Genomic DNA, 25038 nt, shown 5'->3' on the forward strand with positions numbered 1-25038 from the left:
GCACACTGTTGACTCATATGCAACTTTTTGTTGACAAGAATGCCCAAATTGCTTTCTGCAGGGCTGCTCTCCAATCTCTCATCCCCCAGTCTGTACTTATATCCAGGGTTGTGCTGTCCCAGGTGCAGAATCCAGCACTTGCTCTTGTTAAGCATCATGTGGTTGGTGATCACCCAGCTCTCTAATTTGTCAGAATCTCTCTGCAAGGGCTCTCTACCCTTGAGAAAGCCAACAACTCCTACCAGTTTATTATTGTCCGCAAACTTGCTTAGTATTCGAGTTCTGCATCCAAGTTATTTATGAAAATGTTGAAGAAAACTGGCCTTAAAATTGAGCCCTGTGGAACCCCACTAGTGACTGGCTGCCAGCCTGATGTAACCCCATTTCCTATAACCCTTTGATCCCAATCCATCAGCCAATTGTTCACCCATCCTAGTGTGTCTAGTACGTAGTATGTGAAAATAACGTCACAAAGTGTTATGGTTCCTGTGGTTTCCATGCTAAATGAAGAACACAGTCACAAAGGATCCTGTGCTTTAGCTGAAATTTTCCCCCTCTGGCTGTTCTTTGTGTTTGCCTCTGTCATGACTACCTACCACGGAATGTATACCAATCTTGCTTCACACTGAAAAAAGGGAAAAATAAATAAATAAATAAAAAGATATAAAGGAATAATAACACTTTCAGAAGTTCTTGTTCCTTTTCATCTCCTGGCTTCTCTTGGAAAAAATGAGTAGAGAAAGGAGAAGCTGATAGACTTCCTGAACCACACATTCCCTGCTGAGTAGCCCAAAAATGCTTATATGGACACAAACAGCCTTTAACCTTCACTACAGACCATAACACAATTATACAGACAAATTATAAAGACATTTTGAATTGATAGTTGCGTGTTTACCTCAAAACCATTCATGTACTCTCATATTTTATGTGCATTCTGTTATGCAGAGAATAATCATTTATACTTTCTGGTAGAAATAGGCATTGCATAATGCTCTCTACATGTTGCTCAGCTCATTCTTTGGTTTGATTTTGTACATGTTCAATGAGATTTCTAATACCTGCAAAACTGGAAGCAATTTTATACAGAAACTTGTCACAGAAGGGATCAAAAAATTCCTTGGATGTTTTTTTCTTTTTTTGTTTCCTTATTTGTACCATGAGAAGACAAGTTCTGTAAAAGAGTACACACCTATAAAAACAAATCATCTGGAAGTCTTTTAATATGTAAGAGTATTTTTCTACGTGAATATGCATATATGTGTATACATACACACACATAAATATGTATTCTTTGTGTTTGATGTTTTCCAGCTTTTAAAAATAGCCATGCAATTTAAATATCGAGGGAAGATGTAAAATTTAATACTTCAATCAAACATAATTGCTAGGAAATGTCCTCATGCTAAACTGGCATAAATCAGTACAACAGTATATTGATATTGATGTGTACTTAACAATGGGTAGAAAATGCTAAAACAATGAAGAAATCCCTTCTCTAAGCACTTTACTAGCTAAAGGCCTAAGTGGACATAAAGTGATGTATCACAATAGCATAAAGCATCATTATCATATTATTATATTCAGGCATGAGTGACACTGAAAGAGCTGAATTCGTCTGATAAGAAATACATATTAAATTTGATATGTTTCAAAATAATTACCATATTATCCATCTTATAGAACTTACTATTTTATTTTATGAAAAAAAAAATAAATCAGTCTTTAACAGAAAGGTTCACACACATTTAAAAATAATAAATAAATCTGGTACGTGATCCAGCTGGAAGCCATTGCAATGAAATCTTCCTTTAGTCTATTTCATATTTCCTTTCATTCTACAACCTTGAGAAATCTTCAGAGCTGATGTATCCTGTGATTATAATAAAACAGTGTAGCAGGGCAAAAAATGTGCGATATTGTGAAAAATTCATTAGTTGCTTCTGTGCCAGACTTTGTGGAGCAGGCAAGTGCTAGTACTCAACCCTAGGTACATATGAATAGTTTCATCTCATTAGGTATTTCTAAACATCTCACACAGTGTCAGCAGAAATTAATATTCTTTATTGATCTTCCAAATGTTCAGAGAAGTATTGTATTATAACCCTAGAAAATATCTGGCTACATAAAAGTTGTAACTGTGTTTAAAATTGTAACCTTAATAGACAAAAACACATTTACGGATCAAAGATGTTGTTAAAACAAATTCTGATTCAACAAGTTTCTGGAAGACATGGTCAGCCATTCAGGCTTCACTAAATGTTATACAAAGTCAAAATCTAATGTAGCTTGGTGTGGTGTCTTCACACTGATGGGCAGCTCAGCACCACCGCAGCGCTCTCTCACTCCCTCTCCTCAGAAGGACGGAAGGAGAAAATTCAATGAAAAAAGGCTCACCGGATGAGATAAGGACAGGGAGATCACTCAACAATTACCATCACAGGCAAAACAAGTCAGCATAAGGGATATTAATGTCATTTATTGCCTGTTGCTAACAGACTAGAGCAGTGAGAACTGAAAGCAAACCAAAAACACGTTCCCCTCAACCACCCTTTCCTACCTCCTTCCCTTCATCTCCACCGCTCCTACACCGTCACTCTGCCCACGGGATGCCGTCCTTCCCAAACTGAGCCTGCAGGGGCTGCCCACATGCAGCAGCTCTTCAAGAACTGCTCCCACATGGCTCCGTACCACGGGGTCCATCCATCCCCCAGGAGCAAACTGCTCCAGCACGGGTCCCCCACGGGCGGCAGCTCCCCCCAGACCCCCTGCTCCTGCGTGGGCTCCTCTCCACGGGCTGCAGCTCCGGCCCGGGGCCTGCTCCTGCGGGGGCTCTCCATGGGTCGCAGCCTCCTCCAGGCCACATCCACCTGCTCCACCGGGGGCTCCTCCACGGGCTGCAGCGTGGAGATCTGCTCCATGTGGGACCCATGGGCTGCAGGGGGACAGCCTGCTCCACCAGGGGCCTCTCCACAGGCCACAGGGGAACTTCTGCTCCATTCCTGGAGCATCTCCTGCCGTCCTTCTGCACTGACCTTGGGGTCTGCAGGGCTGGTTCTCTCACATTTCTCATTCCTTTCTTTCCTTGCTGCTGTTGCACAGCAGTTTTTTTCCCTTAAATTTGACAGAGGCACAACCAGCATCACTCACTGGCTAGACTCTGGCCAGCGGTGGGTCCTTTTTGGAGCCAGCTGAAACTAGCTCTGATCTGACACAGGGCAGCTGCTGGACTCTGCTCAGAGAGGCCATCCCTGCAGCCCTCCTCTTACCAAAACCTTGCCAAGTAAAGCCAGTGCTCTTGGAACTGCCAGAGACTACTTCATCATGAACAATTCATGTTTTCTAAAGAAAAAATGAATTATTTTTTGCCTGAAACTGCCAATACTTGAGCCTGGTGAACTGGTTTGTTATTGCATCTTCTCAGCCTGTGCCAGATGAATATGAAACATATAAGCTGTAATTTTATATCAGGCTCAGTACTTGCATTAAAATAAGAGATGCTGATAATGTAGTGTGATTTATATCTTTCTTCTACTCTGAAAACCTGTTTAATCACATCAGTGTCTTAAATGGAGAAACATCTATCCCTAACTTATACATCTGGTATATTAACTTTAAGTGAGTGTTGCAGTGCTCTGCTATCTTAATCCAGGAAATTCATTATCCAACATCTGTTTTAGAAGGCAGCTTGCAATATTACTGGTGACAAGAATGCCACAGTTTCCACCAGAGTAATATACTCTATTTTCCACATCAGCACTCACTGCTGAATAGCAAACAAGTCAAGTCATGGAGCTAAACACTAACCAAAGAAGGGCAACTAGGAAGTTGTGCAGATAATAAAGCTATTGTTGAAAGTGTTGAAAGACAAACAAACCTATTGTCATTATCAAAAAAAAAAAAAAAAAAAAAAGAATCTAACATTTCTCATAGGTTACTGTGAAAATCAGATTTTATCATTGGATTTACCAAAAACCTTTGTCCTCATTATGCTAACCTTCAGGCTCAGATCATTGATTTTATAATTAAGTAGCAAACTATTTGTTGCATTTTACATAGAAAACAACACACATATTTCTTCTGTTGTACTTTTACACCCAAAGCTTTCATGTAAAGCAGAATTATAGCTCCTAATTGCTACACATTAAGAAACACACAATATTTGGCATTACAGAGGATCAATAAACATATCTAAATATCAATTTTGAGAAATAGAAATATTATAAATTGCAATTAGAGTACATCTCACTTAAGGAATTAAAAGACAAAATCCAAGGATTTTATTCTCAAGAAACAAATTACATAATCCAATACAGAATATGTTTGTTGACTGATTTATAGATATAAATGTATTCATTAAACTTGTGAATTCACCTAGGCTTTCTTAGATTTTGTATGCCACGGTACAGAATTGGTTAAGTATGCTATCATAATGTAATAAAAGGCAGCATAAAGTGAAAAGTGAAACTAAGTTTTTTCATTTAAAATCTTGCCTGTCACTTTAGGCAGACATATTTGTCCATGCAAATGTTTCCCTAACTGTTAGCAGTGCATGCTAAATATCACTTTCAAAAATTGCAGGGAAAATTTTTGTGCTTGTAACAGGACTCATCAACCTTCCTTCATTTTGAAATGACCCTTTGAGCTGAAAAAAAAAAAAAAAAGATTCAGAGAGCCTTTTTCTTTCATTGGTGTAGTTTAGGTGACCAGAAAAAAAATAATCCTGTAAAGTTTGATTCTTCATTGACTTATGACTATATAAAAACACTTAGGAAAAGAAAATGTGTATCATGTTGCAAAGTTCATGATAAATGCAAATACATTTTCAGAGCAATGAATACTAGTTCCTTGCAAAATCTGTTTTTGTGAATACAAGACAGGTACATATACAGACACACACCATTACACACAGAACTTGTGGATTTACAAATACAAATTTCTCTGTGCAAATAGTTTGTATTTCCAATCTTTTGTGGCTGCACAACCCTGGGGTTTGAAAACATGGCTATAAATGTGTACCATCTTTCTTAAGAAAAAAAAAAGGTTGGAGATAAACCCTACTTAATCTTAGCCGGGCATGTTTTACCATGCTGATCTGAAACTTGCATGGCAGACCTAAAAGAAACAGAAGTACTATGAAGATTAAATTACATCTTAAAGGAGGTGGGTGTGATGCTGTGAATAAGAATTAATTTACATTTGCAGTAGAGTGTGATGACAGTTGAACAGATCCTGTTTCAAATTGACTTCAGCCCACATTCTGTGAGTGTTTAATTCAGCATAAGAAATGAGTCATTCAGCTGCTGAGTTTTGTGCAGGTTACAAGTAGGAACTCAAAACTTGATTTTAAGCTCCCAAGTAATTTCTAGCTTAAGGTTTCCTCTCACTGACCCCTTGATGACACCAGTAGTGACTGGGCTCCAGCTGGACTTCGTGTCACTGATCACAACCCTCAAGACCTGGCCATTCAGACAGTTTTCAGTCCACTATACTGTCCCTTAATGTAACCTATACTTGTAAAGACTATACATGTACTTAGGTATGCATCCAGAGTATCCAGACATATATATATATAATATACATATGTGTGTGTGTGTGTATAATATATATGGATATATATATAACTATGTCCAGTTTAAGAGCCCTCTAACCTGATCCTCCTCCGCTGAGGGAGAGTCTTCTCCTTGTTCCAGTCTTTCCCTTAGGTCTTTGGGATCTGGGCTTCCTGAAGAAGGTGAGACACCTAATTACGTTATAGAAAGGCAGCAATTCACACTATAGAATACGATTTAAATGGTACTTTCAGTACCCTTGCTTTACATGTAAGTGAGCAGTTTTCTCCCCAGCAGAGATCTGTGGGACAAGTCAAGAGCTGGGAGCTGTAGAATTATGGACAGCTGTGTGGCACACAGGTCCTCAGAGCAATCAGGAAGGGATATGATAGGAAATGTTTGTGTCCTTATGGTCTATTTTAGTTATGGAAGTGCCTTTACTTTATGGGTTAGTTTAAATAATAAATGTAGTGTAAGTGAAAAAGAACTTATCCTTACTACAGATTTAATGGCAGACAGTCTCAGACCAAGGAGCCAAGATGGCAGCTGATATCCAATAATAACATCAAGTGGATATTTCAGCAATAATTTTATGATTTTTCACACTCACATCTCTTTTTTCTACTTCAGACAAGGACATATTCAAGTTTTTTTGAAGATTTTGTCTATCCATTAAGACAGAATTACTTCGTTAATTGCAAAATAGGAAGTAATAAACCATGGAGAAATGACTTGAATAACATAGTCTGTTTGTTTTGATCAAAATACTTGCTTATTTTCTAGAAGCCTAACAAAAGTAAAGCAGATTCAGGCCATGTGGTTGTGATTTCTAACTCTAGTCCTTATTCCAAGCTGGCCTTAAAGTTCCATTGAAAGCTTTTCCAAAACAATGGCTGTGTTCCCAGCCAGAACACTATTCCTATTTTCAGCGCTTGAAAATACAAGTTCACCACTTGGCATCTTTCTAAAAATTATTTTCTACATAGAAATACTCAGCAGTGCCTGGGAACCTGTCTGTGTGTGTGATCTTTGGAAATTCTGTTTTCCAAGTCTTCAAACATGAGGCCCTGATGGGAAAAAAATAAAAGGGGGGGGGGGTTAGTGGGAGTTAGGTAGGAAGAAACAAGTGTTTTTCCAAAATCAGAAAACAAAATTATTGTTAAATGATTCCAGGAAGCAAGAAAAAGGAAAGAACAGTTCTTTTAATACCTATCAAATTTAGGAAATCTTAGCCATCAACATTTTTGTGGATTTGAATCAGGATAGAATCTTGGTCTGCTGCTGAAAATCTCTGAGACTAACCTATTGCAAAGTAAAAGATAGAGCATTCAGTAAGATAGGGATATTGAAAGTAAAATAAATAAATAAAGAAAGAAAAGAAAAAGAATGAAAATGAGTTTTGCTAGTGCACTGCTGGAACAGTCTGGAGGATTTTCTGGTTGGAAACTTTCAAATGAATAATTACCAGAAGAAAAGATCACAGAATCACAGAATTGAAGGGTTGGAAGGGACCTCGAAAGATCATCGGGTCCAACTCCCCTACCAAAACAGGTTCCTTAGAGCAGGCTGCACAGGTAGGCATCCAGGCTGGCCTTGAATATGTCCAGAGAAGGAGACTCCACAACCTCCCTGGGCAGCCTGACCAGTGCTCCGTCACCCTCACTGTGAAGAAGTTCTTTCTCATGTTGGCGCAGAACTTCCTGTGCTCTATCTTGTGGCCATTACCCCTTGTCCTATCCCCACAAACCACTGAAAAGAGGTTGGCCAAATCCCTCTGTCTCCCACACTTAAGATATTTATACACATTGATGAGATCCCCTCTCAGTCTTCTCTTCTCCAGGCTGAACAGACCCAGGTCTCTCAGCCTTTCCTCATAGGGAAGATGCTCCAGGCCCCGTATCATCTTTGTGGCCCTCGGCTGGACTCTTTCCAGGAGATCCCTGTCTTTTTTGTACCGGGGAGCCCAGAACTGGACACAGTACTCCAGGTGAGGACTGACCAGGGCAGAGTAGAGGGGGAAATATTGGGAGATAACCAATAGAATTCAGAATAGATATTCTAAGAAGTCATGCTTGAATCTAAGAAACACTTCAGCTCCCCTCAGATGTTTTGATTTAAAAAACATAGGGAAAAAAAGCAATATTTTCAAATATTATGTTGGGTGTATAAAACTGAGTCACTGGTGTATTGCATTCTGTAGCCCATACAACCTTTTCCCTTCATTTTGGATATTTTAAGTATTATAACAAGCTACTGGTTAGGCTTCTATTGTATATTTTTAATTCCATTATATCTAAGTTTATGCTTAAATGTTTAACAAGAACTGGTGTATTTACAAATACCCTCTGAAACATGTAATCTCTGTCAATCTGAACTGAACTCAAATTAACGAGGTGAAATTTCCACATAAAGAAGAGAATAAAGACTGTGAAGACCTGCGTAACTCATGTAACACACAAACTGTGTAATAGCTGCAGAAATGTGGCACTTGTGAAGCTCTGCTTCTACAACGAAAGGCTAGTTTGGGGGTTTGCCAGTGTTGAAAACAACATGGAATAGGCTTGGTAAGAAGGGAGAATAATTCATTTATCAGTAATATGTATCGTAATATTTGAAACAGACTCTTCTATCAGCTATTTCAGCCTACTCTTGCTTCAAAACCCCTTGCATAAGGACAAAAATGATAGTTCTTACCACTCTGGAGTCAGTATTTACTCAGCACAAATGACATTCAAGAACAGTTTATTAAAGCAGAGTCCAGATTCTCCAAAGAAAAGGTAGAACCGCTTGGTAAATAAATCAATGTAGGTCTTGTTCTGTTTTGTTCCTGTTCTTTTTTAAGGAAGTGTAGGATTGAGATAGACTTGCCTTGGCGGTTCTTTAGATTGAGGAATCCTGGGAAACTTCAGCCTGCCAAATATTTGGAAAATAACAGTGCTCTTATTTCACAGTGGCACAGCTGTCATACACATGGCGATGGTGGTTGTCCAGAGCATTTTGGGGAAGTTGGTTCCTTCTCTTCCTTTAGAAGAGCAAAGGAAGTATCTGCTCAAAGATATCTGCACTGGCAAGAAGAGAAGCCTGTCTTCTTATTTTCATAATGTGCAGAAAAATAAATGCTAATGATGATTGGGCCTACAGGAGCTGACCTGAGAGCAGTTAAATTTTTTTTTCAGTTTGTGCACCCTGAAATCACCAATTTGAATGATGAAGAAATCTTTCTTTCCTTTTTTTTTAACCACATCATTGCTGTATAATTCTCAGAATGCCTTAATAAAGATCACAAGGGGAAATTCTGGACTTCAAAATTTCATGTTAACACAGAAATTTTGAACCCAAGTTATTTACAGGAGGTTTTTGGATTCCAGGAGAACTGTGAGACTTTTACCCAGTCCACACAGCATGAGCAGGTGGCAAATATCAATAACCGTGCAGGTAAATCAGACCTGAGTCCATTCTCTGCTTGGAAGAGAGCCAGAACAGAGAAATTAATCTCATAAACCCCAGGGTTAGAAGGTTTTAATTCAATAAAATAACCTACCTTTGCTGTTAAGTAGAGTTAGTGGCAGCCAACAGAAGCTGAGATTACTTTGCACCTTGAGGTGCGATGAACTCCTATGTGTTTGTCTTGGCTTGCTATGCTGAATTTAAACACATAATGAGATATTGATATTCAGTACCTATCCACATTTGGCATTAAAACTAATGGCAGGCTTTGACAGTTTAATTAAATTAAATATATCTCAGTTTTAATTAAGTACATTTCAGTTAAAATAATTGATCATTTGAATTATGAGAAAAGGAAATAAACTAATCTCAGTTAATTCCATTTATAGTGCTCTTCCCTTTGACAGGACAACAATGATGAATATACTGTTAGTTTTTAGCATCTACTCACATTTTCTGTGATGGGGTGAATTATTATATTTAAAGGTAAGGTATTTAGTTGTCCTTAGCTTTGTATATTGGTCACATTGAACTGAATTAAGGGCATTTTATTTGAACTGAATGTGAAAAAGAGAGGAATGTCTTGCACTGATTTCTGTGCTTCTAAAATCAATACAGAACTGGGTTAATTATGGTTAAATAACAGCTTGGAACAAATAGGTTCACAACCACTTTTTTTTTCAGTTCAGACAAGCTGTAAGTCTATACACCTTTTCAGTTGGCAAATATATAATGTAAGGTGATTGCTTCTTATTTCATTGATGATAAGATAGCTCATGAGAAGTTTTGTAGTGGAATAGAAGACAGGTGAGGAACCAAAGTTCATAAGTTAGCTAATAACATTATGTTTACAGCTGAGGCTTATTAACACCAGCTATTGTTTTTAGATAAGCATGAAGTTATGATGGTTTTAGTTATGTCACTAAAGCCCATGTATCTCAACTATTAAATAATTCACCAACAACTTGCTGCCTGCCCCAGATTTTCCCCACAGAAAAGCACTTAACTCAGTGGGATCTTTCTTAGCCAAGAGGAGAAGGCTGACTTCAAACCCTGATCATGGTTCCTGAGCAAAATTAGGGGTCAGATTTGAGATCATCAGGCGTTGTCGTAACAGCCAGCCAGGCACTGGGTAGGTGATTTGTATGTGCTTGCATGTTTGTGCATATGCAGTAGCTGTCTTGAAGCCCTGAACACAAGGTAGAGTCTTTTACAGGTGGGCTCTGAGTCCGTAGATCAAATCTGTTCTGAATGGAAAACCTGCTTGGCAAATTAAACATTTGTGGCACTTGATTAACAGCTGCTAAGATCCAGCTGGAATTGAGTCCAGTTTTAAGCTGGCATTGAGCTCAACATTGTATTTCTAAGATTAAATAAATAAATAAATAAATCACTCTCTTAAGTCCCACTTCCTAGTTATTCAGGTATATTTTCACTATCCTGATTCAGACTGGGAATTTAAGAAAGGAAATTTATGACCCATCTTTTTGGTTTTGCTATTTAGAAGACTGAAATATCATAAAAGAAATAAAAAGGAAGAAATATTCCAACTCTGTGTATACAAAATAACTTTTAAATTTCTTGTTTATGAATTTCTGACTCTTTCCACAAAATTAATAAGATTTTTCTTTGATAGAGGCCCAGCTTAATAACTTTAAGACACAAATATAGACATTTTGATAGAATTCAGCAATGAGTATTCATAATAAGCGGAGAGGACCACCATGCTCTTTTACATCATTATTTCAATATTATTAGAAGAAAAAAAAAAGAAAAAAAAAAACAACTATAAAAGTATGTTTGCATGTGCACAACTCTATGCATTGCAGCAGTTAAGGAACTAAATAGGGTTGCTTTTTCAAAATCGTTTTACTTTGAGATGTCTGTAACAGTATAATAAAGTTATACTTTTTTTTACAGACATCTAGTTGTACATAGAACTGTAACCAAGGTTTTGTCTTGTATACTTACCTGGCTCTGTGAATGTGGTGTCTGAGTGTACAAAAGTCGTAGGTGTACACCAGTCCTGTGGTGTGGTCAAGTACAACTGGAAAGGAAAGCAATTGCTTGTTTTCTTTCAGTAAGTCAGAAAGACTGGAAAGTCTGTGGCCTGTCAGGACTCTAATGTTGGACACAGACTCATTGGTCCTACTCTAGGTGAATTTTTGAGTTCCTTGTTCAAGGCCAAATTAGAAATCTTACAGTATAAAATAGAAATTGAACATACATTTTCCAACCACATTTTACCCCTTTTCCCTGTTTTCTCTGTTTGGTACCATGTGTAGTTGCTGATTGTGTTGCTTGGAAATGATGGAAAAGTATTGAATGTTATTTGTTTCTTTTATCACGCGAAATTTGTTCAGTTATTAGGAAGTTGCAGTTTAATATTCAATGATTAATTTATCATCCTGAAACTCTTTAAAAGTTTAATTTAGATTCAATTGAGTTGTCTTTCCGTAAAAATAAACCAGTTTAAGAAAAAGAAATACATTGGTGGGCCTGCAAGTCAGAACTGAATTTGAAGAAGATATATGCTAATTAATCTAGTATTATCTACGGAATCTGATAGCTAAGTCTGACTTTTTAATCCCATTTGCATTTCTTCGGTATAGCTCAGGTTTTCCTCCTGAGAATACAGTTTGATCCTGTGTCCAATGCATATCATCATTCTCAAGATTACTATATTCCTACATCAGGCATATATGTAGCAAATCTTCAGGTGTATGTACTTAATGAAGCTGTGGTGAAATATAGAAGCTCATATACTATATGGAATATTGTGCTGTAACTGCATCCATTTAAAAGGTGTTTTTCCACTTCTGGGTGCAGCTTAAAAATAAATTTTTAACCTTTAAGTTGACTGGCACCATTTCACATAGTAGCCTCTCTCCCTCCTTCCATTACACTGCCACTCTTTGGATAACAGTTGTGCTTGAAGTGGATCTTCAGTTGCTTCTGCTTAGACATCTTTGTGAGAGGGCCCTTCAGCTGTGGAGCTTATTTCATTTTTCCCCTCAAGCCTGGATTGTTTGTGTTTGTTCTGAAGTCAGTCATCTTCTGCAGCCCCCTAGGGGGGCAGGTTTAGATACATCAGCCACAAAACAATGAAAGATTTTGAGAAGCAGGCATTTTTGCTACCTGGTAGTCAGCAGGTATAATCTGATATTATGTTTAAAAAATATATATCCAAAAATAGCAGTGGTAATAGTGTTAAAATACCTGGAACCCTCTATAATGCATGCTGCAGAGCAGAAAAGGAGACATTATAAATACAGGTGCCATATCTCCTGGTGAATAATCTTGTTTACAAGGGTTTATATGATAACAAAATAAAAGATATTCAAATTAAATAATAACAAACGTAGAACTGTTGACATATATATTCATCATGTTGTATATTAAATTGTTGAGCTTGAAACTCTGGAAATAATGTCACTTATATCTGGTTACAATTCAAAATATTATTTATAATAAATTAATTACAGCACTTACTAAGTCTTACACACTTCATTCCTAATCTTTCATACACTATGTATTTTAAAAACAGGGGAGAGACACCTGGGAATGAATATAACTGTACTTGATATTTTGTCTAAGCCTTTTTTTTGTGATTTTACTAACCGTCTTTCTTTATATCTCCAATCCTTTTCCGAAAAGATAAAACCCACAACATCTTATGCCTGATGCATACATTCCCAGTGGAATTAGTAAAAGCTTTTTTTAAACTTGCGTAACTAAAAAAGTATTGTTTCCTAATTTTAGGAACCTTACCTTTCCCACCCCACCCCAGTATGATTTCAAATTGTCTTATTTGATACCTTTCTTCCCATTCCTTAGAATATATATATATATATATATGATTATTTGTCTATATATTTACACTCTTCCTCACTTGAGGCTTGGTGTAAACTTCAAAAAGATGAGCCTAAATTATTTTAGTATTTTTAATTTCTTTGACTGTTTGGACAGCGAACCTGAAATCCAATAGCAACATCTTTTCACATTGTTTTTCTCGCGCTTACAGAATTTAAACCCAAGAAGCCATTCTGGCATATAGCAAGTTTTCATGGCAATATTGCAGATGTTCAGGGATGAAGGCCTGGAAAGGCCTGCTGTTGGAAACAGTGAGCAGTTGCAAAGCTGCACATAAATACTGTGTTAGAAGGCAGACGATGCCATGCGGTGCTGGAGGGTGTGTGGGAAGGGGCCCCCACCACCTAACCTGACCAGGAGCAAGCAGAGGACACCCTGTCTTCTCTGCACCTTCCCTCTGCCAGCCCGGTTCCTCCCCCAGGTGAGGAGAGTCCAGGAGAAAGGACGCCTGAGGGGTGCTATGATGGGATGCAGCACGGCAGCTTCCACAGGGCAGGCGCTGGTGGGGTGGGATGACACATGTTACTTGGAGCCTGTCACATTCTGCCTCAGCCAGGCAGCTGTCGGTGTCACCGGTTTAAAATACAAAGTTGTCTTCTGCATAAAATGAAAACGTGGATGTCGCGTGGCACGCTTTTGTCTCAGAAGGGAAGGGATCTCTGGAGACAAGTGTGGGAAGGGCAGTTCCTTGTATACCTGCTTGTCCTCTGTTGCCTTTCCTCTATATCATTATATTGGTTATCCATAAATCTCTTCTTATGGGAACTAATTTAGATTACATCAGGTCAAACGAAGCAGATTTAAAACACATTTGATTCCGACGTTTAAAATTGCTTTTGTATTTTTATAGCACTATTACATACCATCTTCCCAGGATGTTGTGTGTTATCTTTTCCCTTAGTATATAAAAAAGCCTTGGCTCTAGGGATGATGTGCTATGCTCTTTAGTTTGGGTTAGTCAGATTTCTTTGTAGAAGGATTGTGTGAGAAATACAGTTACTGTGGTTTCTGCCTTGACCTCCGACTGAGGAGAACACTTGAGGTACAGCTGTGTCTCAAAAACTAAGCCCTGGTGGTGGCCTGAGCTTTTTAGAAGCTTTCTGTGCATGCTTCTAGGACTGACAATAGAAAGAAAGTCTTCATCCTTTTTCTTAAATCCTTATTTTGGAAAAAGGAAGAACTGAATTCTCAGGTCATGCCACTGTCCACACAACTCTGTTAAGATACCATGTTGCTGCAGTAAGTCCACCTTTCTGACTTTCTGAGGATGTAGCAATTGGTCTGTGGTGACTGAATTTAAGATACTTTTTACCTCCTGTCTTTGAATCAGACCAAGCTTATTTCTGGAGTTCAGTATATAGCATTATTAAGAATGTTTCTACCGTGTTTGTACTAGAGCTGGTGCTTGTCAAGACAGTCCTTACTTCAAGGACAGCTCATGTTTTCTTAATTATATATTGCAGTAAATCAAAGAAATGCTCCTTTTGCCTTAAAAATTAATTCATGTCTCATTTACGATCAATTTGTACAGATTATCACCTAATGTGATTTTTTAAAGTTGTAAAATGATTCAGCAACCATAAAAGAAAGGACACTCAACAAACCTTTGTAAGGTATTTTCTTGGCCAGACTTCCCATCCTTCATTGTTCTTTGCTGTGCAACATGGGACCAAGAAAGCATAGCTGTAGCAGGGCTGTAAGAGACAGTCACACAAAATGAGAGTAAACATGTCTGAATTTTGCCGTTCTCATCAACAGAGGCTTTGTTATTATCCTTGTCAAGGGGTCTACAAACTTACACCAGTGGGTTACCAAGAGGCGATGTGGGTCCCACCTGGCATTGTTAAAATAGAAGATGTGTAGATACTATACACAGCTTGTTAATTTCATTTACTTTTACGTGGTTATAGTAGACCATTACTCCAGCCCTAAGAGCAATTAGTGATCTTGTTAATAATCAAAGTACACCTTCCCAACAAACAGCTGGAGAAAGAGCAGTGATAGTCATACTCCTGCCCCTGCTTTCTTTGAAGGACATAGGTTTTCCCAGAGGAAAATCAGTCATATCACATCCTTCCTTCCTAGAAGCCGGTATAAATATCCAGTGTAAAATCTATAAAAATTTCTTCAGTGATGCATGGCTATACCACCCTCCCCACAGCTTGCTATATGTCCTGTTTATATATTACAAATTCCCTTATATATATATCTCCTTCAAGTGACAACTGTAAATAAGCACAAGTCTCTGGCAGCCTGGATTCATTCAAATTTAAGTTCAGGGATAGGAAGCTGTCAGCTAACTGACTTCTGTGGTATCATAGCTGTAATTTGAATGAATTACAGACCACAGCATCCATTGTTCTGAGGACTGGGAGCAAGAGGGGTAGAATAAATTGGGGCAAATATCTGGAATTTAATACAGGTTTCTAAGGGTTTTTAACACATCATGCACTGAGCTTCAGTGTAGTTACTTTCTGTGGCTAACAACATTTCCATGTAAAATGGAACAATCTTCGGTTACAAGCCCTCTTTACTATGGAAAGGAAAGGAAAGGAAGAGAAGAAAGAGAAAGAAGGAAGGAGGAAGGAAGGAAATAGAGAAAAAGGGATGGAAAGAGAGGAAGAGAGAGAGAAAGAAAGAGAGAGAAAGAAAGAGAACGAAAAAGAGAGAAAGAAAGAAAGAGAGAGAGAAAGAAAGAAAAAGGAAGACAATACAAAACTAGATGAGGTTTATTTTGCTCTGTTCTAGCAAGGATTAAAATATCTGGATTGAAGTTTCATAACAGTTGCCTATGCAGAATTTACACTCTGGGTATTGGCAGCTTCTATTCAGATACTGAGGAGCAAGATGTCCCCCCTCCCTCCCACACTGCTTGTAGAGAGCAGTGCCCCATGCTGATGATGCCAGGCAGATTTAATTGTGCATGCTCAAAGAGAAAAATGACATCCACGCTTGGGTTAGTGCTCTCTGTGGCAAGCTGACAAATCCCCCAGCTGTCAACTAACCTCAAAGGCAAGTGTACGTGGCTCTAGCTTATGTCTGCTTGCATTCTGCCCATAGGCATTTATAAGCTGAAACTCATATTCACTGCAACACATTCAAAATGTTACTGAGAGAAATGTATGGTCTGTTTTATGTGTTCCAGTCTCTAAGGGTGACCCACAGAATTAAGGTTTATTTTTCAGACAGACTAGAAGCAGGTAAAGACAACCTCTTTTTTTTTTTTTTTTCATATGTGGCAAGTGAAAGGACATAATGTTTATAGCTATGGATCTGGCTAAGTTGCCGATTGCATAGAGAAAATCACATTTCTTCCTTCGAGTCAGATGGATTATATTTATATTTTTATGCATTTGGGGGGGTTACTGGCTCTCAGAGAACCGCATGCACAGAGAATGGCCTTATGTAAGTTCCAATATATATGGTCAAATGCAAAGAGGCATGTGGTGTTAATGCAATATTGGAGTCACGGAAGAGAACTTCTGGCAGAAGCATTATCACTTGTGGTGCACTGCAGGCTGTCCATCTAAACCTATCATTACCTGGCACCTATGCTCTAGTGAAATAATCAGACCAATCTACAAATGGGCAAAAAGCCATGTTAACAGATGGTCTTGACTGTAGGTAACCAGGAAACCATGCATATACATTAAATATGGGTTCAGAGAACACAGATCTTATCTAGGAATGTCAAAACAGCTGTCGGTTTTGAGCTTCTCCATATACTGTCGAGAACATATGCCATACCCATCAGAACCCACACAGGGTGGACTAGAGCCAGCTTCCACAGTTCTGCTGAACCTTGCAGGAAGTGTTTGGTTGGGCATGGTCTCTGTTATAGATTAATCTCGTACTTTACAGTGAACTTTGAATTTTCATTAGAGAGACAAAGAATGAAGTTTGAGGATGCAGTTCCATCCACCTGATTTACGTGCCCAGCTGAGACACTGCCTCACCTTAATTTTAGGTGATTGAGAGGGCTATACAATCTACCTGGCATAATTGCCTACGTTTCTTAAGTGGACATTGATAGAGAGAGGCTTTAGATGTGTGCAGGAAAAAGTCTGATATGTTTACACTTTGAATGCAATAGAATCTTGGAATTGGATCTTAGAATATAAGGAAATGCTAAAATACTTCTGTCAGCTTAGGATTTAGTTCACCAACCTCTTCTGATACTAAGCAGCCAGTAATAATTCACTTTTTTTTTGGAACAGTCTGATATTAAAGCAGTCAGCTAGGAAGTGGGAATTCCTGGGTTCTTGGCCTCTTCAGTACAATAAACTGGAGATCCTGACCCCATGAGTCCAGGTGAGCAGCTTTCACCATGCTTTGAAGTTGAATCCTAGCAACTCCCTGTCATAAGGCCACATGAGCACAAAGTAGCAGCGACTCCAGGGAGCTCCTCACTACCAGTTATGTTCACAGACTTAGTGCTTTACCATATATACAAGAAAGCATGAGAACAATGTCTCTTTTAGGGCCCAAAATTAGTTTGTACGTATCTAAAAGCAAAAAAAAATAAAATAAAATAAAATAAAAGGACTGTGTTCACATCTCCTAACTCTATGTAATTCACTGGATCTTCTGTGCCCTACTGGCTGTCTATGGGTTTTCTGAAGCAGCCACTCAATAGAAATTTCAAGCTAATTGGTACTTAAGCTACCTAAATATAGCCCCAAGACAGCAACCTCAGGATTTAGGGGAGATAGTCTAGCTTCAATAAATCTGTGCAAATTTATGGAGCCCTAAAGCTCTTTTACTGATTCTGGGAACTGGGCAGGAGGCAGAAGTGCCAGGGGAGTTTAAATCCATCTCCTGTTGTCTTTCTGCTACCTGCTAGGCTGAGTGCAGGAAGAGAGGAATGCAGAACGGGGAATACCTACCTCTGTGAATGTGAAGCGCTCTGTTGGCAACAGTTTCAGAGAAAATTACAAGCCTGAGAGAGAGTGTTTTAGTAGTTCAGGCAGTACAGACTGAGATTTTCAGGAACATGGGACCACATTTCTGTTCTTGGCTATTCAGGTTTACTGTAAAGAGGTGATGGTCTCTTTAAGGTAATATATGACTCTTTTGACTATAGGATCTGTCATACATATTATTTGAAACCTCTCTCCATAGGCCAGCTGTAAATTTCCGGTATTGTTGCCTTGGGATCCTCGGGAAGCACTTTAAGCATTATACAGAAAATAACAAGAAGACAAGCATTTATATTTTGCAACTTCTTTTACACTGAATTAAAATCATGGAAAGTTTGATGACTTAAATACAGAATGCTAATAGGTAGTTGTTTGCCTGTAGAATTAAGGTACCTGTAAATCTATCCTAGTTGTACCAACACCATGTGGAGAGTAGTCTGTCCTTCATATGATGCATAGCTAGCTTGGTTGTATAAGGAGTGTGAGTAAGTGTGAGTATGCTATAAACTGTCATCCATATAAGGGACCAAGTGTGCCTTATTCATACTTCAACATTGTCAATGTGAAGAATTATGATTATCATTTTTGGTTTGAGTTGCATAAATCTGCATTTTTAAGGTAGTTTGCCTTTAACATAAATTACTTTCCCCTTAACTATGGAGTTAGAATGAAATTCAGCTGTCACAGATAAGAGTAATGATATTTATTAATGGTGCAAATCATTCATATACACGGAAAGAACTTAAACTTGCAAAACACATCAGGACAGGAGATCACAGTCCTTAAGGGACTGATTTATCCTTGACTTCTATGAGCCTTTGTTATGCTAATGATAGATAACGATATTCCTGAAATCCATTGCCTCTGTCTACATCTTACCCTTTGATTTCTTTATTAACTCTCCTCCCTTGTCACTGTGTGATCTTTTAAATTCAGATCAGGTTTTGCAGCTTGCGCCATATTTTGCTGCTTTTTACAAAAATAAATAAATAAATAAATAATAAAAAGGTTTCTAACATTTCCTAGTTTATGTGCATTTGCATCTTTGCTGTACTTCCGTGCCAGAACTGCCCTTGGGTGAGCTGTCACTGGTCTGATTTTGATACTGACAGCTTTCCTTTGTTCCTAGCACAGTCAAGGCAACTGACCTAATTAACCATTCCACACCCTCATAAATAAGCTTTGTTTTGGTAGTTTGGGATAAATGTGTTCGTGTAATTTAGAAAACTAAGGGTTTTATCTAAATGCTTAATTTGTTTTTGGGCACTTAGATGAACATTGTGATTTGCTGGTGTCCTGGTTCTGTCCCCCTCCCAGCTCCTGCTGTACCCCCAGCCTGCCCACTTACAGGACAGTGTGAGAAGCTGAAAAGTCCTTGGTTTAGTGTAAGCACTGCTCTGCAACAATTAAAACATCACTGTGTTATCAACATTATTCTCATCCTAAATCCCCAACACAGCACAATACCAGCTACTAAGAGAAAAATTAACTCTATCCTAGCTGAAACCAGGACAGCTGGTCCTGGGTGCTAGTGACTTTGCTAAGATTGTAAATCCTTGGTGTTTTTAAAATCAAGATACACGTTTAGGTGGAATGTTGTGGGTGTGGGTGGTTAGCTCACCTACAGTGGTCGTTTGCAAACACTGACCACTGTGATGTAAGCAGATGGTACCCTTAGTATCATTGAATCCAAACGCCGTTTATAGTTAGCTAATAATGTCTTTAAGGATATAAACAGGAGCAATATATATATGCTAATGTAGATAATCAGCTATAAGATTCCTAAATTAGAGAAAAACTAGTAAGTACAGCATATTTCTCATGAGCTTATTTTAATGGAAGGCGTAGGGATTTTATTCTGAAACAACATATTACTACAGTGTATAGCTACTTCACTATACTTTGTTCAGTATAGGTATGTCTTGCAACATCTTGTACTCTCTCGGGACCAGATATATATGAAACACCTGCAGCATAATTTTGCTCAAGTGCTAAGCTCTCTCTGAACTAAGCTACAATTAAATATTCAGCAGGATACTCTGTCTCTAGCTAGACTCATGTAGCAGTTATGAAAGATTAATTCAGTGTTATGTTTCTGTTTAATGAAAGAGTTGAAAAGAGCATTTCTGTTGAAAATTTCAGATTTCAGGTTTAGAGGTTATGATTTTTATTATGCTTTTTTAAAGGGCATGTAAGATAAATGATCTATATAGAGTAATAATTTTTAATAGATTTTTTTTTTCAGGATTCCCAGCATTTTAATTACGGTTCTCCATACACTTTATTGTCTTTTCTTTGCTCTTTTAAAATAAATAGTGCATACTGCTTAACTGTGAATACAGTAAATAACCTGTAGGAAAGTAAAAGGCATTGTATAATAGAATGGTGCAGATTTGCAGATCTTGCTGTATTTTATAATTTTTTTTAGCATTGACTAAAAGGAAAATCCAAAGATTGTAAATGATATGCACATCTGAGCAAGGAGGAGTAGCTTTGAGGTAGTTCCTGGTAGAAGTTCATTTATACAACAACATTCCAAAAGCAGCAACAAAGAAAGTTCAAGTTTATGTTCTCCCTTTCCCTTCCCTTTCCCTTCCCTTTCCCTTCCCTTTCCCTTCCCTTTCCCTTCCCTTTCCCTTCCCTTTCCCTTCCCTTTCCCTTCCCTTTCCCTTCCCTTTCCCTTCCCTTTCCCTTCCCTTTCCCTTCCCTTTCCCTTCCCTTTCCCTTCCCTTTCCCTTCCCTTTCCCTTCCCTTTCCCTTCCCTTTCCTTCTTTTTCCCCCACATCTTACTCTTACAAAATTTACTTTCATTATTAATGAAGCTCATTCCTAGCACTGTTGCGAAATCTGAAGGGCAAACTCAATCAGCTAGTTTGAAGTTCTAATCCTTGAAGAGCCAGTGTGAATAACAGATGATATTAAGCAAGGCACAGTAAATGGTACATGTTTTGATTTTGCTGTAAATGTGACCTGATTGATCCTATCTGTGTTTTTCCCTCTGTGTTTTACAGGACACATTTATTTAGAGCAATGTATATGTCTTATTACCATTAATGTTAAAACAACAGAAAAATGTGCAAAAAGATTTGAGGAATGTTGTGATCTGAAAGCTATCTTCTGGTTTATTAGCAAATTGGGGATTTACATTTAATTATGATTCTGCTACAAATGCCACATGTTATATTGTATAAATGTGGTTCTCTTCTGAACTGCATTGTTAGGATTTATTCCAGCTGCACTTCCTAGAAATTTAGAAGTAAAATTATGACTAGGCCTACACTCTCTTATAGCACAACAAGGTCAGCATCATATCATTCAACAGATTGCCCATACCTCTGATTCAGTATTGTAGGAAGAAAGAGGCTTAGCTCTTTTGTGGGGTCTCTTTGGGATTGACTCCTAAGATTAAATAAAAAATAGTGGCAGAACTGTCTGAAAACTTCTCCCGTTTCTCGAACCCCTCATACCTGCCTCAGGTCACCAACTTCTCAAGTATTCAACACAAGAGCTGGGCTTTGTCTTCTAGTTTTAGTTGATTTGTTTCATAATTCAGGTTTACCAGATGTCCTCCCTTCCTACAATAGCACCTACTGAACAGGCAAATCTATAAACAATATCCTGGGCACTGAGAAAGATGGATGAGAGCTTCACAGTCATAAAAATATCTGTTGAAAGGGTCCACTGAAGATTTTCTTCAGTCTCCCACTGCAAGCACTTCTACTGCCAACAGTAAACAGTAAATCAGGACAGCTATGGCTTTGTTTGGTTGAGTCTTGAATCTGTATAGCCTGTTCCAGGTTTGCACTATCCGTCTCGTAAAAGACTTCTTCCTCATGAGAAGCCCAAATCTCCCCAGTCAATTCTTGTGGTTAGTAATTTTTGCTCCCAATACCAAGGAATTTGTCTGCACCACTTTGTAGCTCTCGTTCGAGTACTTGCAAACTTCTGTTATATCCCTGCTCAGTCTCCTCTTCAACAGACGAAAGAAGTCCACATCCCTCAGCTTCTCCTCATATACTCTGGGCCACTGACTACCTCAGTAGTCCTCTGTTGGACATTTTTCAGTTTCACCACATTCATCTTAAACGGCAGGCCAAACTTGGACAAAATATTCTAGGTCAGACATAACCAACACTGCGTAAATTGGATAACTACTCTTGAGCTGCTGGCTGCACTCCTCTAATGTAGCACTGTATGAAATATACCTTATTTCCAAAATGTCTAGTATTTCCCTAGTGTCTAATATTCAAACAGGCATCCACTAGATCATGTTTAGCAGTGCTTTGATACAGCCTGTAATTTCCCAGCCTCTAAAAATGTGTGGGTTTGATTATTGCAGCAGATGTGCAGAACTCTGCACCATTTCTTGTTAGCCTGCAAGAGGTTTCTGTTGGTCCTTCAAGCTTCTCAAACTCCCTGTAAATTGTAGTTCTATTTTTCAGTGTGTCAGCCATCTACTGTTAGAATTATCTGCAAATTTCTTAAACCTACTTTGCTGACAAAGCAAGTTTATTATGTGTGACTCCAGAAAGTTGGTAAGGATTAGGAATAAGTAAAGTCTAGGTTCCATCTCACTGTTTGTTTGGTCTCTAACTTGGCTAAAAAGTGTCACTTGTAATGCAGCCTGGATAGTCACCCATATGAGGTGACTGTAGCAGGTATTGTAGCATTTTCAGATCCTGGCGTGCCTGTCAATGACAGTTGCAAGTTGAAGGATGAAAAAAGTGAAGGGTTGAAATTCAATAATATTTTCTGTTTTGAAACACTAGTTAACTATTGCAGAGTTTACTGCCAGAGAGACGGTTAATGCAGCGGGCTCTTACTATGATCAGCACACAAGGAGCTGAAAACAAAAGGAAGGAAACAAAAGAAAAAGGGAATTCTGACTAAGACAAAGCTTGTAAAATAAGTTTAAATTACCCAATATTATATATTTTGTGTCAGTAAGAAAAGGAAATTCATCCAATGTTCTGTTTACTGAGCCGACAGAAGCTTGCAGAGTTGATACCCTGCAGTCTTAGAATGGGCCTATTTTATATAACTGAACAATTTTATACAGTAAACATAGCATTGTTACTCATGAGTCCTAAAGACAGCTCCTTTCAGAAGTGGTTTAGTAGATATACAGAATAACTAAGGACAGTATTGAATGATGACAAAATTCAGTAAGTGATATGAATGTAGAATTTAACTTCATAACACTATAATTATTGGTATGTTATGATTAAACCATCCAATCAAATGCATCCAGTGTAATTTTGCATGCCAAGCTGCATCAGCAGATGGAATCTGTGTTTGGAGTGTGTGAAAGTAGCCAATGCTGTCTGCCTAAAAAATATATCTAACATTTATAATTATTTTTTTTTAATCTGATTTCGAGCTGTTTGAGATTGGTACCTTTTGTATGTGAAAGTGCATTTGCATCTTGTTTACAGATATATCCTTAGTATCTGCTTTGTCTTTATGCCTTGTGTACCTTTTGTGTTTTATTTTGTGTGTATAACTTGTTTATGGCCATCTTAAGTATACATGTAAGTTTGTCTGTCCACATTATAGGTAGCTTTCCAGTCCACGAATACTTCAATTTCATATCATTTGTGCATACAAAAAGATCATATTTTAGCCTACAGGTGATAATGTGGGGAAATTCACCCAAATGGCATCTATGTAATTTCTGTTTTGGGTTATTTGGCAGCTCAGCCAAAATACTAAGTTTCAGCAAGTTTTATCTTTTACATTTCAGGATTATAATGATGAAATTCGTCAGGAGCAGCTGAGAGAGCTATCATATTTGAATGGTTCTGAGGATTCAGCACGTGGACGGGGTATTCGAGGAAGAGGGATCCGTGTGCCACCTGCAGCTCCTTCAAGGTGGTAATTTGTATTTGTTGTGTGTATTATCAGTTCTATATGAATTTCACTTATATCATCTAAAAGCATTGATATATGAATGTTTCCAGAATTCTTCCAACTACTTTTTTATATATCGTTGACAGAGAGCTTTGCTTGTTCATAAGACCAGTATAATGTGCTCCTTCAGACCCATTTTTGACCACGACTCCTTAAAATTTGTCACCTAAGTTATCTAAGTTATCTAGCTACTTGGAGGCATCCACAGAGACCATTTCAAGATGGGTCCTAAGAAATCCACTTTTATTTTGGAGGAAATAGACCTCCTGATTTTAAGCACACAGAGGAGTCACTCTTCCGTAATTGAACTGGCTGATCTTACCTATGCTCTTTCTTTCTTCCCTGAAAGTGTTTTCTCTCAGTTTTTGAATGAACTTTTTATCAGTGGTATGATGCCATGTATAGGATTTTTTACAGTTGGCATTCATGACCATCTTGTAGTGGAAGTCTTTTGGGGCTCAGAAACCACTCTTCGTTACACCTAAGATCTATGAAGGGCTTATTAATAGTGATGTTCAGAACATCACTGCAGCAGACTGCCAGCTTTTAAATTAGATTCAAAACATAATCGGTGGTGTGCTGGCCTCCATTTCTTACAGAACACCCTACTGATTGGATCAGTAGGACAGAAAGTAGTATTGTGGTGTAGTGGTTTTATTCTGTTGGGCAGCTGAACTCCACCACAACCACTTTCTCATGCCCCCTCAAAGAAAAAAAAAGCGGGGGGGGGGGAGAAAATGCAATGAGAAGGGCTGAAGGGTTGAGATAAAGACAGGGAGATCACTCAATTATCAACATGGGCAAAACAAACAGCATAGGGAGATTAATGTAATTTCTTACCTATTACTAACAGACTACTGCAGTGAGAAACTAAAAAACAGCTCTGCCCCAACCACTCTCTCCTACCTCCTCCCCCCAAGCAGCACAGGGGAACGGGGAATGGGGGCTGCGGTCAGTCCCTAACGCTTCATCTCCACAGCTCCTTCAGGGTCACTCTCTGCCCCTGCTCCCCGTGGGGTCCCTCCCACGGGATGCCGTCCTTCCCGAACTGAGCCTGCGGGGGCTGCCCACAGGCAGCAGCTCTTCAAGAACTGCTCCCACATGGCTCCGTACCACGGGGTCCATCCCCCAGGAGCAAACTGCTCCAGCACGGGTCCCCCACGGGCGGCAGCTCCCCCCAGACCCCCTGCTCCTGCGTGGGCTCCTCTCCACGGGCTGCAGCTCCGGCCCGGGGCCTGCTCCTGCGGGGGCTCTCCATGGGCCGCAGCCTCCTGCAGGCCACATCCACCTGCTCCAGCGGGGGCTCCTCCACAGGCTGCAGCGTGGAGATCTGCTCC

At 38.7% G+C, this 25038-nt stretch overlaps 1 protein-coding gene across 7 annotated transcripts in view; it reads left to right on the top strand.

Annotated features, from left to right (window-relative positions):
* KHDRBS2 (KH RNA binding domain containing, signal transduction associated 2) overlaps nucleotides 1-25038 on the top strand; it is a 378776-nt gene that overhangs the window by 210161 nt on the left and 143577 nt on the right. For all 7 annotated transcript variants that reach the window (XM_080584879.1, XM_080584878.1, XM_080584882.1 and 4 more), the window contains exon 5: nucleotides 23535-23662. In XM_080584879.1, the coding sequence (XP_080441005.1) occupies nucleotides 23535-23662 (128 nt within the window). The remainder of the gene's footprint in view (nucleotides 1-23534; nucleotides 23663-25038) is intronic.

Source organism: Anser brachyrhynchus, assembly GCF_964034855.1.
Source record: "Anser brachyrhynchus genome assembly, chromosome: 3".
Lineage (NCBI taxonomy): Eukaryota > Metazoa > Chordata > Aves > Anseriformes > Anatidae > Anser > Anser brachyrhynchus.